Raw genomic sequence first — 15,444 nt, 5'->3', positions numbered from 1 at the left:
TGGGGGGAAAGCACTGCATCATAGCAATCTAAGATATGGGATATGTTTTCTTTAAATATATATACCGTATATTCCGGCGTATAAGAAGACTTTTGAGAAGATTTTCCTGGGTTAAAAAGTAGTCTTATACCAGGAATATACAGTATATATATCCCTTGTTAAGGTAATTAGGGCATTTCTTCTCACTCTTAACTATCATCCATCCTTGCTGTGTGTTGGGGAATGAGCCCTTTTTAAATAAAATTATAGAGTTGGAAGGTACCCTGAGGGTCATCTAGTCTGACCCCCTGCAATACAGGAATATGCAGCTGTCCCTTACAGTGATTGAACCTGAAACCTGCAGAGAGGGAATGGCTGTTAAACCAGTGTACATCTGTGGCATAGTTACGTCCTTAGTCTCCGTTTAATAAAGCTGGGGAGAGGGGGTGTTCTTGCTTGCAGCACAAATAACAAGCCAAGGGAATATCACCCCAGCTTTGCCTCCTACAGTTGGCAGCCGGACAAATCAGTGTACCCCCACATTGTCCTTACAAATCTGCTTATCCGCCCTAATCGTCTCTTCCAACTGCTGACGAAATCGGTGCGATTGCAAAGGGAAATGTTTCGGTGCTGTGCCGTGGCTTCAGCTTTCTGGAAATCCCCAGTAACTGTTTGCAGAGGAGAATCTCACCCATGTTCGCCCTCCTTGCCCTATGGTGAACGCCCCGTCAACACGAGCATTGCAGCTTGCAAAGTGGAACAACCCCCCCCCTCCTTCCCACTGCGCACTTTTCTGGGGGTTCTCCCAATCCCCTCAGAGGCTTTTGGTGGAGGTGGGGGGGGGAGAGAGAGGAAAGCCCCACCACACAAGTGAAAGCCCTTGCACAGGGTTTCTGCCGATGAGCTTCCTGAAGCAAATCTGCTGATCAGAACTTCCTTTGGGACTGGGTGCTGCTGAAGATTTTGTGGGGCGCTTCTACCTGCAGGGAGTTGGTTGGTTTGGAGGTAATCGCTTTTTCCTAAATGTTTCTTTCAGCCCAATTCAATGGAGGAGAATTGAGGCAGTCGTCACCTTCCCCATCTTCGAACGATCGGCGCCGACAGCTTCGAGCGCCAGGGGGAGGCTTCAAACCTATCAAGCACGGTAGCCCCGAATTCTGTGGAATCCTGGGGGAGAGAGTGGATCCAACTATCCCACTGGAAAAACAAATGTAAGTCGAGCTGGAAGTTTGCTGTGTAGGTGGATGAGGAGAACAGCAGAAGTCTGTTTGAAGAAGGTTTTTTAGGGCCATGGTGTCTGCATTGCAGATTAGCAACAGAACTTTCTCACCTGCGTCTCTGCTTTGCTTTCCATTGCAATCACAACTCCTTGACCTGTAAAGGTGTAACAATTAGTGTATGCATTGCAAACCGGCTGGTCACATACCACATGTTAAATAAATCGGTGCATGCTTAAAACAAGCTTTAGGTCAGGCATCCCCAAACTTCAGCCCTCCAGATGTTTTGGACTACAATTCCCATCATCCCTGACCACTGGTCCTGTTAGCTAGGGATCATGGGAGTTGTAGGCCAAAGCATCTGGAGGGCCGCAGTTTGGGGGTTCCTGCTTTAGGTGGTCACCTAGAAAATGCAACATGAAATAGCTTTTGGAACATCTGGTGTTTGCAGTGCCAGATTTACATATAAGCTAAACAAGCTATAGCTTAGGGCCCCACTCTCTTGGGGACCCCCCAAAAATGTAAAGGAAAATATAGCATATATTCAACACACACACAAAAATTGTTGTTGACAGAGGACAGCTGGCCATATAAAGGGCCCCATTACCTTTAATAGCTTAGGGCAAGGTTCCCAAACTAAGGCCCGGGGGCCAGATGCGCCCCAATCGCCTTCTAAATCCGGCCCACAGACGGTTTGGGAATCAGCATGTTTTTACATGAGTAGAATATGTCTTTTTATTTAAAATGCATCTCTGGGTTATTTGTGGGACATAGGAATTTGTTCATTTTTAATATATATATATATATATATAGTCCAGCCCCCCACAAGGTCTGAGGGGCAGTGGACTGGCCCTCTGCTGAAAAAGTTTGCTGACCCCTGGCTTAGGGCCTCATCAAACCTAAATCCGGCCCTTGGTGTTTGCCATGAAAAGGATTATTTTGGAGCAGCTCAGGCTGTCCTAGGGGATATTGAGAGCACATATCATAAGTATCATAAGTGTCTCTTACCCCCTTTTTGAAATCTACTTCGAAATCTGTAGTTATCACCCTGGCTTTGAAATAAGCATCTCCTGTGTGATTTCATCCAACAGTGACCATCTACATTATTGCACAAAGCAGGGCTTTTTTCAGCTGGAACTCCTGGAACTCAGTTCCAGCACCTCTTTTTCTAGAAAAAAATAGCCCTAACACAAAGTGTAATCAACTTTAATTTTGAGAAAATGCCCTTTCAAAAGAGTGTCAAGGAATAGGAGGGCAGGAATACAAGAACATAAGACTGATTCTGGGCACACTATGTAATCATTATGCCACATTACGTTTGTTTAAGAAGTACTGGGGGCATTGAGAGGACAAAATCCAAACTTTACATACATGGTCTGAACTATTTGTGATCATCAGGAAGAACTTGGGATTATGGTGAAAAGCTTTCAGAAAACCCAGGTCAGTGGAAAAGGAAAAGGAAAGGATGGGAATTAGGAAAGGGATTGAAAATATGGCATTAGCATTGCAATAGACAGATGCGCACACAAACAGCATTCTGTTCAGAATGGAAGTTCTATAAAACGAATGTTCCCAGAGTTGGCTGCCCCTACATGTTGTAGATCTTCTCCCGCTGAAATCCACGTGCTTAGCTTTTTGTGAATTGTGTCCTCCCTGCTTACATTGCCCTTAAAACACTAAAACAATTGCATTGCGAGATGTTTTGTAAACTCAAGGCATGTTTACCCAAATGCTTGATTGCCGTGCGGCTTTTGGTTTCCTCTGCAGATGGTATCATGGAGCAATCAGTCGGACAGACGCGGAAAACCTCTTGCGGTTGTGTAAAGAATGTAGCTATCTAGTGAGGAATAGTCAAACCAGCAAGCATGACTATTCACTTTCATTAAAGTAAGTATTTATATATATACATATATTAAAAACTGTATGGGTGTGACTTAATTTAAGCGGGGGTTTCTTGGGTGCAGTAAGAGCAAGCAGAAAGCATTCCTTCGCATTGACACTAGAAAGGCCTACCCCATGCCCCATAGGAATTTTAGGATTCCAAACGTCAGACTGTATTGCTTTGAATGACAGTTACGAGATTTGCTTGTAATGCTCCAGGGACGTGCACAGATTTTTTAGCGTTTGCCTGGCCCCCTTTTAACAAAATACACTTTATCTCTTCTAGCTGCTGATTAAATTGTTTCTGCTCTTCGTTCCCCCCTCCCACCTGCCTCAACATTCAATAAACCCATTGTTTTACTAGTTTTTCTCTCTTCTCTCCCCAAGGCCCGGCCATTCTGTAATGAGGTGGCACAGGAATAGTAACAAGTGTAGAAATCATCAACAGTTCTCCTATAGACTGGCAAAGTACCCTATGAAAGTTCATCAAATAAAACGAATCTAAATCTGTTCTGAATTTTAGAAAATTCAGATCTAAGCCAGTTTGATAATCAGTTTCATTCCTTCCTTAATCCGGGTATGACTCATTTCAGGTGATCATCAGAACCAGATTTGTTTGGGTGGTCATTAAGCTAAACAATAAGGGATGGGAACACTAGGACATACTCAGCTATTGAGATCAACTATAATATTACATGCCGTAACACAAACACAAAAATTGCTATGATACAAATATATATTGTTGGTGGTGGTTGTTTTAGAAAAGTAGCTTTTCAAAGAGAAGGCCTGTATGCTCAGGGAGTTCTTGTTTTGTTTTAATATCGAGGCGCACTCAGCATTAAATTCCCTACCTGCAATCTGAAGTGATACAGTCCTAGGGAGGTTGTACCATGTGATTGTGTGGCTCGATTCTTTGAGACGTTGCTTTTTAGGGGAAATAACTGCCATAAGATGCTGAGTGCAAAAAAGCATGAATTGCACTATATATACAGTGGGGGTTGGTGGTGGTAAGTATTTGATCCCCTGCTAAATTGGCCTGTTTGCCCTCTGACGAAGAACTGACCAGTCCATAATTTTAATGGTAGGTTTATTGTAGCTGTGAGAGACAGAATAACAACAGGGAAAACCCCAGAAACCCAGAAGACAAAAGTCAGAGATTGATGTGCATTATAAGGAGTGAAATAAGTATTTGATCCATTTGCAAAAGATGACAGTACTTGGTGGCAAAACCCTTGTTGGCAATTACAGAGGAGAGGCCAGACGTTTCTCATAGGTGGCCACCAGGTTTGCACACATCTCAGGAGGTACGGTATTTTGTCCCACTCCTCTTTGCAGATCCTCTCCAAGTCAGTAAGATTTCGAGGCTGATGTGTAGCTACTCAAACCTTCCGCTCCCTCTTTATGCTGGAGGTATAAAGAGGAGGTAGGCACACTATACCACATGTGGTGGGGTTGTAAGACAATTAAACAATTCTGGATTAAAATTCACGAAGAATTAAAAAAAATCTTTAAAAGAACAATTCATAAAAAACCAGAAGCCTATTTGCTGGGGTTGCTAACAGAAGCTATTCCCAAGGGAAATACCAACTGTTTTCATGGTGACTATGATCCCAGCTGCCCTGAGATCATTGCCAAGTTCCCCCCGTGTTGTTCTGGGTTGCTTCACCACTGTTCTCCTGATTATTGCAACTCCACGAGATGAGATCTTGCATGGAGCCCCAAACTGAGGGAGGTTGACATTTATTTTGTGTTTCTTCCATTTGCGAATTATTGCACCGACTGTTGTCACCTTCTCACCAAGCTGCTTGGCAACAGTCTTGTAGCCCAGTCCTGCCTTGCGCACGTCTACAATCTTGTCCCTGACATCCTTGGACAGCTCTTTGGTCTTGCTGTCGACAGGTGTCTTTGGTACAGGTACTGTAATGAGCTGGGATTACAGGTAAGACCTCTCCCTTACAGCAGGTGCTTCTAATCTACGCTCGTTTCATACAGTGAAGATACCAGGTAGCCTGGCATCTGGCTGGTTGATAGGGGATCAAATACTTATTTCACTCCTTATAATGCACATCCATCTCTGACTTTTGTCTTCTGGGTTTCTGGGGGTTTCCCTGTTGTTATTCTGTCTCTCACAGCTACAGTAAACCTACCATTAAAATTATGGACTGGTCATCTCCTCATCATTTGCAAATGGGCAAATTTAGCAGGGGATCAAATACTTTTCTCTCTCTCTCTCTCTCTCTCTCACACACACACACACACATATATATAGTGCATTTAGGTAGTTTTTAAATTCGATGTTCAGTACCTGGAGGTCTGAGGACCAAGCCTTTTGTCCTTGAGAAGAGTTGACCTTTCCAAACCTTCCAGTGCTTGGCCTCTCCTCTTCCAAGGAACTGTGGAAATGGGAAGCAAGAGGCAGCTGGGAGAAGGCAGGAGATGTGGAGTTGGCCTGCATCCCAGGGATTCTGGTATTCCTGCAGAGGAATGTGATGCAGCCAGCTAGCTGTGATTTCTGCCCATTACCCTGAGTGGTTCCTCTGCCCTACATGAAGCCTGCAAGCGCCGGCAGGATTTCCCCTACTGGAATGGCCCCCTTACTGTGATTCCCCCACATGCAAGGGCTTATTCCTGGTCGTGCATTCCCAGATTTTCAGTGTTTATCTTACTGAGCCGTCTGCTTCCGTCATTCTTTGGCTGAAGAGTGAAACAAAAGTGTGGTGTATTTGTTTTGAGTTTACCCTTCTTCTTCCTCTGTGATCAAATTTCCTCCTTAACTGGGCAGCAGCCCAATATTTCGCTTTGGCGTTCCTGAAGGCTATGCTGATTCTCGGTGGATGGTGTTTTCGTTTTGTTTTTAAATGCACAACGCATGCAGTTTATGCTTACAGTTACAGGTGATAGTGGAGCTGGGGGGGGGGGGGCGGGCGAAGGATTTCACCGTGTCACATAGACTTAGTTGCTTAAACGCTATAGCCCTGCCTTGGGTTTTAAACTGCTTGTATGAATTAGACTGATACGTTTCTGAAAAGCATTGCAGCATTTAGTGCAGGCCCTGTGCACAGCTTGTAGGTCCCTAAGCCGAATGCAACCAACCAGCCATGTACGGCCCTTCCGAGCACTTCACAAGTCAGTTTTAGCAGTTCCAGGCAGACAGCAAAACCAGGGTGGTGGGCTGTTGTAGACTGGGTGGGTCACAAGCTGTACAGGCCTGATTTAGTTTCTCCCCCACCCCCACCTCCAAAATACCCCATAGTTAAACAGCTGCAGGTTTGTGTTGCTAGTGATGAACTCTTTCTTTTTTTTATAAAAAATAGCTTCTCTGTTAGAACAAAGCAAACAGCGGAGTGCTTTTATTATTATTATTGAGTTGTTCAGCTTAGAACAAAAGAATCCCGCCTTTCCCACCAAGTGCCCTGAAGTGTGACATGCTCTCTCCTTTGGTGGTCCATGTCTCTAGGATCAACCACATGAAGAAACCTTTGCTCATAAATGAATCCATCCCGTTCCCCACTGTCGCACCACAAAGCGCTCTGATAGCTTTATTGCATGGTTTTCATAGCGCCGAGGCATGTCGGGTGGGAGTCTGCCGGGCTACTGGAATGTCAATAAGAGCTGAAAGGAAAGGTGACTGGGGGGTGAAGTGTGTTAGTAGGTGGGCGGGGAAAGAGCTAGCTTGTATTTTAGACCAGTGAAGCCTTAGTGTGCAAGGTGGGCTGCTCCAAAAGGCACACAACGACTTCTGGACAGCAAGTTTGGCGAGGAGGAAGCCTTTTCCTCCTACATCTCGGAGGGCTTTGGGTTTGAACTGTGCTAGATCGGAAGGTCGGCAGTTCGAATCCCTGCGACGGGGCGAGCTCCCATCGCTCTGTCTCAGCTTCTGCCAACCTAGCAGTTCGAAAGCATGCAAGTGCAAGTAGATAAATAGGTAGCACTGGAGCAGGAAGGTAAACGGCGTTTCCGTGCGCTCTGGCACTTGTCACTGTCCTTCATGCGCCAGTAGCGGTTTAGTCATGCTGGCCACATGACCCAGAAAGCGCCGCAACCCCATAGTCACCTTTGACTGGACTTAATGGTCCAGGGGTCCTTTACCTTTTACCTTTTTATGGGGTTCAGGGAAATATCTTGCTTTTTGCTGAAGTTCTCACCCACTCCTAAGTTGAATGGGTTACACCTGATTTCCACCATCCAAGAATCTTAAATCAGCATAAGCAGGTGTGACATCTACCCAACAATGTCTCTGAGTTCCCCCTGTTGCTTTTCCCTCACATATACAGTGTGTGTGTGTGTGTGTGTGTTTAAAAAAAAGAGCTAGAACTGCCCTTGGTGGCACCTATTCTGTAGGGGTAAACTCTTTCTTCCCACTTCTGACACCGGGTTGCAGAGAGTTAAACCCAACAGAGGATACATAATGGTTGCCCTCGGGGGATCATTGCAATGATGGATTTTTATAGGTATGCTTCGTCCTATAAAAATTATGTCTTCTGTTGTAAGTTAGGGATTGAACAGGGCAGTATTGTTTTCTGAGTCAAAGCTGTTTCAAAAAGGCCTCCTTACCAGCCACACGGTGGAATTGTGAATATTCCTTCTAACAGTGATGAGATCAAGTGTTTCCATAAATTCTTCTTCCACACACCTGAAGTTCCAGGTGAACAAAGCTCCCCAGGCCAGATAATCTGCATGGTTTCCTGAGACGTTTCTCTTTCAACATGGCACGTATGTCGATAATTGCTGATAAGACGTGACACTTGCCGCTTGTATCTTAGGCTGCTTTGCAGAGTGTTTCCAGTTATACAACCCCTTAATCTCCATTCATCTTCATTCTCAAATGAAATGAGACCTTCTAAGTGCCTTTTAATTGCAAGGGTTTGCATTCATCTCCTGTTGCCCTTGCTTCTGCCACCCCTCCGTTCTCTCCCAACTGTCAAAATTATTGTAAGTTCTTCAAGGCAGGAACCTGCTTTCTTCAGAAATGCTGAAGAACTCCGTGCGCCATGATGTGCGTTATAAATTAGTAATCATAATTCTTTCAGGTATTCATTCTCCCCACCCCCAAACACAATCCTTTCGGGTTGCAGACAGTAGTTTCCTTAAACAGTGTTAAGCTCTGATAATGATCTTACTGGCAGTACAATTGCAAAATATTCTGATACACAGACTGGATAAATAATATGCATTATCCCAGCAGCCCTCTCTTCGTTCTAAAATGCTGTTAGTGGCTTCTTCTTCTTTTTGTTTAAATGGTTTTTTGCTCATAGGTGTGCAACTGTGCTCCCACCAACAATTCACAAATTTATATTTGAGCCGCAGGATTTTTCAGTGTATCCATATTTGCTCAGTGAAGGGTGTATCTTTTGAATGTTTGTTTGTTTCCCTCTTTAAGGATTGACTTTCAGTAGCCCTTCATGTCATGATGGGACATGTCCTTTAGAAGACAATGCTGCTAGTGGTGTAGGCTTGTAGGGGCAGTAAAGAAAACAGGGAGGGTTGAGTTGACCTCTGGGTTATGGCTTTGAATGAATGGTGTTTGTCGCACCTCCTTTTAAAAAGCCAGGAGTCGGTACTGAAGTTTCTAATTTGCTAAACATGTAATACTGCAGAGTTATCTTTCTTCCTTTTGTTTGTCTTTTGTCAACTTCTGATAATAGATTTTGACAATTGAGTTGTTGTTGTTTGCTAATTAAGTGTATTAATTTGAATTGCATCTCTTCTCTTCTCTTTTGGCTAATGGGGAAATATGTGTGCTCTCTCAGATACCACACAGTGTTCCTTTTGGCTCCTTCGCTTGAGGGCAACTAGGCTAGTAAAAGCCTAGCCTCCTGATTCATTAAAGCCATGAATGACATCTGGAGTGTGTGCCGTTGACTCTCTGAAGACCATATAAGATTTTAGTTTGGAGTTGTTGTTTTTATTAGCCCCAGAGTATTGTTGGTCTCGTCAAACAGCCGCTTAGCTTTACAACAGAACGTGACAAGCATGCCTTGTGATTTCACGAGCCTGGGATTCAGAGAACAAGAATGGCAGCTTGAGTTGTATTTTTAACGAGGGCGAAAATAAAGCCACTGTGATCTCGCAGGAAGCCATGTTGCATGACAGTAAATAGTCGTCCCTTGAGATCTTCTCACTTCACAAATGAGATAAATTCATCCTTTGGCCATAAGGGTAATGAGAGAGGTCTTCTACAGAAATGCAAGGAAGTATTAGCTTTGAAAAAGCAACTTCCTTAAAAAGCACATAACAGTCTTCTGCCCTGTTTTTGTTAAGGGCACATAACCTAGTGCTGATCTGAATCTCCCCTGGAGAAATCTGATCCAAGCCATGCTGATCCAGAATCATGTAAGGCAATGTCTCCAGAATTTCTGGATATATACACTAATATTTAGAGGATCTATATGCACATGCTCATTGTATCATGGGATTTATAGTCTTTATGATGTGGATCCATTGTGGCATATGCAGTTTCATATTTCATGGTCACAACACAATGCAGGATTTATAGTGAATTAGAAATGAGAGCCTTGTTGGTCTCTCTCTTTTCTCTGTTCCCCAACAACCATTATGTACCAAGACAACACATAGCTACTGTATAGCATCATGAACTGAAATTGTGAGCATAGATAACAGACAGGTAAACTGCTATGTAAAAGTTCATCGAATAAAACTCATGTAATATGGCCTGATTTCCAGTACATTCTTACCTTGGCCAGTCCAACAATCCATTTCAGTACCTCCTTAGTCAGGGAACAACTCATTCCTGGTGATTGTCAATACCAGAATTTTCAGGTGGACATTAAGCTAAACAATAAAGAAAGTAATACTTATTAAGGGATTTGCTAAGATGACAAAAGATGACTTGATACCAAGCAGTTAACATAGCATAAGGATGTTAATATCACTGAATCTATAATACTCAATGTATCTATAATACTCAATGATAACCATGAAATAAAAGCCTTGTTTGGATACTCAAAAACTTGGCATATTTTAGTAGGCCCACATAACTTTTGGAGTAAGATTCCCTTGCTTCAAATCAGGTGTTCTTTGTCATTTCAATGCAAGTCATGTCTGTGGCTGGCTTCCCTTTGGAATGCCTTTTTTTCTCCCTCAGCTGACAAGTTTGTTATTTGGCTTTAGGCATGAAGAATCAGCTGTGGCAATTTCAAGATGTGCTGTTCAACAGTCCAGTCCCTGCTTTCTGTGTTGATTTATGTAGTGAGAAAAGATTTTTCTTTTCTTCTTTTCTTTTCTCTCCTCCTTCCAAATGGTAGACACGTTCTGTTCCGTTTATGTACACATGGCAATAAATCTTGATTTGTAGCTTCTGGTACCTAGAGAACAAGAAAACAAGATTTTCTTCATTAAAAACACTCTGCAAGCTGACAAAAAGCCTTCATGGTAATAAATAAGAAGGGTAAGCTGCGAGATTCCGCTTTGTCTGCAGTGCATGAGGTAGATAATAGAACCGCAGGATAAACTTAACATCAGTAAGGTCAGGGAGCACAGCTGAGCTATCTGACTTTGACCTCCTTGCATAGCACAGGTCAGTTGCATTTCCTTCAGTCATTTTGCTGCATCAGGCTGGCTTAAGCTGAATTCTGCCAAAGTCATCTTCTGGAAGCATTTGCCATTTTTAGTTCTGAAGGGAAGCTAAGACCCTGGGGCAGAAGTGGAGAAACATTTGCAGCAGCCTGAGAGCCAAATTCACCCCCTGGCAACTTTTTGGGAGCCGGTGCGTAGAGCAACCAATGTAAATCCTACCATAGTTTTTTATTTTTTTTTAAAAAAAGGTAAAGGACCCCTGGACGGTTAAGTCCAGTCAAAGGCAACTATGGGGTTGCGTTGCTCATCTCACTTTCAGGCCGAGGGAGCCGGCATTTGTCCAGCTTTCTGGGTCATGTGGCCACTTCTAAACCACTTCTGGCGCAAAGGAACACCATGATGGAAACCGAAACGCACGGAAACACTGAAACAGCAGTACCTGTTTATCTACACCAGAATGCACGGAAACACGGAAACAGCGGTACCTGTTTATCTACGTGCACCGGCATGCTTTCAAACTGCTAGGTTGGCAGGAGCTGAGACAGAACAATGGGAGCTCACCCCATTGCGGGGATTCAAACTGCCAACCTTCTGATTGGTAAGCCCAAGAGGCGCTAAACCCACATCTCCCTACTGGGACCTCTATCCTCCCTCTGGACAAGCAAGAAGAATTATCAGAGTTCAAAGACACAGTCTACACTCAAAAGAGGGGGTGGGGCAGAGCAGGGGAGGGTGTGGCCTGGAGAGGGGGTGTGGCTATGGGAAAGGGTGTGGTCTGAGAAAAGTCCTAAGGGTCACAGAGAGAGAGAAAGAGAGGCATGGAGGGTCCTCCAGGCCTGAGTTTCCCTATTCCTGCCCCAAGGAAGGATCGCTTCTTTGTCCTCGGTACTCTGTTGACTGTCAGGGACTGGCTAGACAAGGAGGAATGGTGGGAGGCTACAGCCAGGAACCCACCCACCCACCCCCCGAGAAGCATCAGAGTGGGGAGGCTCCAAGCCAGGATTATGGTCTCGGGATACAGAAGGCAGGTCAGAGGAGGAGGAAGTAGGTGAGTGGATCAGAGGCTGAGCAAGCAGCAGGTTTAAGTGAAAGCGAAGCGGAGGAGGAGGCTGAGGCTGCAACAGATCCCCAGCAATATTCCAGTTCTACTCTTTCCTTCTCCCCTCCTCGTCTGTCCCCAAGAACGAGGAGGATGTTACATGCAGTAGAACAAAAAGCACAGAGAACCTGTCTTCAAAGGAGTTTGTGACTGTTGGGTAGGCAGCCAGCTGGGGAGGAGCCTTGGAAGGAAATGGGAGGCTCAAGAGCCTCAGTTCCAGCAACTGCTTCAACAGACTAGTCCCGCCCATGGGGCTCTCTGTTGTGTTTTGTCCGTCTGAATAAAGAACCAACCTTTCTGCTGATCTCCGAGTTTCTGCGATGAACTGCAGCTGATCCAGCCCTGACATCGACATGGGAAGACCAGTATGTGCCCTACTAGGGGCATAGCATTTGTTCAAAGATTCCGGGTGCTGAAATGGTCTCCGGAAGGAAGAGGAAGAGGCCAAAAGTGAATTTGAGCAAGTGCTCATGCTAGGACAGATGGAGGTTGACGGAGGACTTCAAAAGACTGAATTACAGAAGTGGCAGCGAGGGTTGGTTCCAGCAGTATTTCAGCAGCGTTGGTTTGCGCTAAACAAAACAAAATCCTTGCGGCGCTCACTGTAATGTTGGAGTCACAAATTTAACTTGTGGCTGTGCTGCTGTGGTTGTTTTCACAGCATGGCCTTAAGTGATTTTGTTGGGTCTGATGTTACCCTTGTCATGCCAACAAGCTGCCTGTATGACAAGGTTCTAGTTACAGGTAGGTAGCCGTGTTGGTCTGATGTAGTCGAAACAAAATGAAAAAATTCCTTCCAGTAGCACCTTAGAGACCAACTAAGTTTGTCATTGGGTTGTCATTGGTATCTGAAGAAGTCTGCATGCACACGAAAGCTCATACCAATGACAAACTTAGTTGGTCTCTAAGGTGCTACTGGAAGGAATTTTTTCATTTTGTATGACAAGGCTTTGCTTGTATAAGTCAGCTGCCAACATGTCACCATGATAAATCATAGAATCCTAAAGTTGGAAGGGACCCTGAGGATCATCTAGTCCAACCCTCTGCAATGCAGTACGTTCTAACCAACTGAGCTATTGACGGGTGAAAGAAAAGTGCTAACTCGTAGGCAGAGCCTGTTCAGTGGGAATAGTTGGAACAGTTGTTCTGGGAGCGTCTATTTAAAACCTTGATCAGGAAACGGGGGTGATTTAGTGCTGCTCTTCTTCCTAGCCTTGGGGAAATGCCCTTCTAGAATTCTCTTGCAGAATCCTGGCAATTAGTAAATCAGAGCTGACGAGTAGGGAGTGAGCTTCCTGACTACATTCCACAGATGGAAGGTGATGTGCCAGGGAATATTTTCCAAAATGATAACCAATAGATCATTCCTCCCTTTTCATTTGTTGCTCACAGGCTTCCTTTGTCAAGGAAATGCAAGAGATATAGAAAGTTTTACTGCAGCCAGCTTTTGAAATGGCAGGCGTATCCCGACACTTGCCGGAGACCGGTAATCAGCATGACACATCCAGTGTGTGGATTATTTAGGGAGGTGACCCCTCCATGCCCTGCCATTCATCTTGCTTGGGCAGACTATTCTGTCTTCAAGTGTGCCCGGTGCCTCTGGAAGCTCAACAGTAGAGCATGAAAATAGGAGTCCTTCCTCCTCCCCCCCTCCCCCCTCCCCCTCCCCCTCCTCTTTTATTTGTCCCCAGAAACTGGTATTCAGGGGTATAGTGCCTCTGAAGATGGAGGTTACACTTAGCTTTTGTGATTAATAGCCATGCATTGAACTACCCTCTGAATTTGTACAGTTAATGTAAAGCCATCTCAACTAGTAATCATCAGCTCATTGTAGAAAATGCCCTGCAGATTTTGCACCCTGTGAATGCAGGGCGCTAATACAGTGACCTTTATATTCAAGCTTCCACTAGCTACCCACCTTTTTGGGGTTCCATTTTGGGGGGGGTCGAGTAGCTCTTTCACGTTACCTTATTTTAACCCGTGTGTAGTTCTAAAAATGATTTGTTTGCTTGTTATTAGAAACCAAGCTATCATTGCGCAGAAGGGTGGATGAAGTGTTCATTACGGACATACCTGGCATTAAAATCTACAACTTAGCGAGGGAGGGGAATAATCTTGTTGCAAGGTAATGATGAACATTTGGAAGGGCCACTAAGGGCACATGATACCTCAAAAGCCCAGACCCGATTTTTTTTATACAAACCCAAAGGAAAACGTCTTCCTTTGAAGAAAGAAAACTCAGCGGAAGTTCTATTGCTTGTTAAAGTGATGTACTATTTTCCTGCCCATCCATGCCCCCCCCCCACAGATACACATACAGTGGTACCTCACAAGACAAAATTAATTCGTTCCACGAGTCATTTCGTATTGCGAAAATTTCATCTTGCGAAGCACAGTTTCCCGTAGGAATGCATTGAAATTTAATTAATGCGTTCCTATGGGCAAATGGGCGTGCTATGGTCCATGGGGTCATGAAGAGTCGGCGCCAACTTACCCGCCACAGCCAGAAGTTTTAAAGGTTCTGGGGAGGGGGAAGCAGGAGGAGGACCAGGGAGAGGCTCCCTCCCTCCTTCCCCAGCAGCTGGACCCTCGCACCCGTTCACGTGCAGCTCTCCCGTGCACCCAGCCAAGAAGGAGCTCCACTCTTTCGGGGTTCTGCACGGCAGCTTAAGGTGAGAGTGAGTGGGGATCCAGCTGTTGCTCGGCTGCCTGCGGCCATTTTGGTGTGCCGCCACCAATCGCCATGTCCCTGCGGAAGCTGGCCGATGGCGGCGATGAAAGTGCGAGGCAGGCAAGCTCCCCAGAGGAGGCTCGGTCTCCTTGATGGGCCACCCCTGAACTTTCTCCTCCTCGCAGCACCCCTGCCCTGCCCTGCTCTGCTTCGTCTTGCGAGTCTGCCAAAAAATCGCAAAACGTTTTCGTCTTGCGATTTTTCCGTTGTGCGAGGCGTTCGTCTAGCGAGGCACCACTGTACATATATCATAGCTTATAACCAGTGCTTTTTTCCTAGAAAAATAGGTTGCAATACTCGCCATGAAGTTGTTATAATAAGTGCCATACTTTTTAATAACAACAGAAAGAAGTGCCCTTGAGTACCCTCCAAAAAAACTCACTACTTTAAGTAAAGCTTAGCATACATATAATAAAGTCTCCTTTATTATGACCTTTTTTGGACCAGGGGTTATCCACCCCTGAGTTAGACCAATAAACATGCAACATAATAAACTAGCATAGAGCTGCAGCCCTGAAAAGCCTTTTTAAAAAAAGATGTTGCATCACATTCAGATTTAAAAGAACCTCCTAAATAAAAGTGCTTCCAACGTGTGTTTAAATGCATAAAGAAAACAGACTGCCTGGATTTTCCCAGGGAGAGCTTTCCATAGTCTGGATGCCACTGCAAAAAGCCCCTGTCTCTGGCACTTTCCAAACAACTTCTCATTCAGGGTAAGACCAGAAAGCAGGGCTTACGGTGTTTTAAAACCCAAGCAAGTTAATAATAATAATAATAATAATAATAATAATAATAATAATAATTTATTATTTATACCCCGCCCATCTGGCTGGGTTTCCCCAGCCACTCTGGGCGGCTTCCAACCGAATATTAAAAACAGTACAGCATCAAACATTAAAAACTTCCCTAAACAGGGCCGCCTTCAGTTGTCTTCTGAAAGTAGAATAGTTACTTATTGCCTTGACATCTGCTGGGAGGGCGTTCCACAGGGCGGGTCCCAC

The 15,444-nt window shown here is 44.7% G+C and overlaps 1 protein-coding gene across 1 annotated transcript in view; it reads left to right on the top strand.

The window, feature by feature from the left end:
• SHB (SH2 domain containing adaptor protein B) overlaps positions 1–15,444 on the top strand; it is a 145,972-nt gene that overhangs the window by 109,559 nt on the left and 20,969 nt on the right. The window contains exons 4-5 of the mRNA XM_035097025.2: positions 1,016–1,190; positions 2,964–3,083. Coding sequence (XP_034952916.1) covers positions 1,016–1,190; positions 2,964–3,083 — 295 coding nt within the window. The remainder of the gene's footprint in view (positions 1–1,015; positions 1,191–2,963; positions 3,084–15,444) is intronic.

This window comes from Zootoca vivipara, chromosome 16 (genome assembly GCF_963506605.1).
Source record: "Zootoca vivipara chromosome 16, rZooViv1.1, whole genome shotgun sequence".
In the NCBI taxonomy this organism is placed as follows: Eukaryota; Metazoa; Chordata; class Lepidosauria; order Squamata; family Lacertidae; genus Zootoca; species Zootoca vivipara.
The sequence above is the reverse complement of the archived record's forward strand: the minus strand, read 5'-3'. Positions and strand labels throughout refer to the sequence as shown.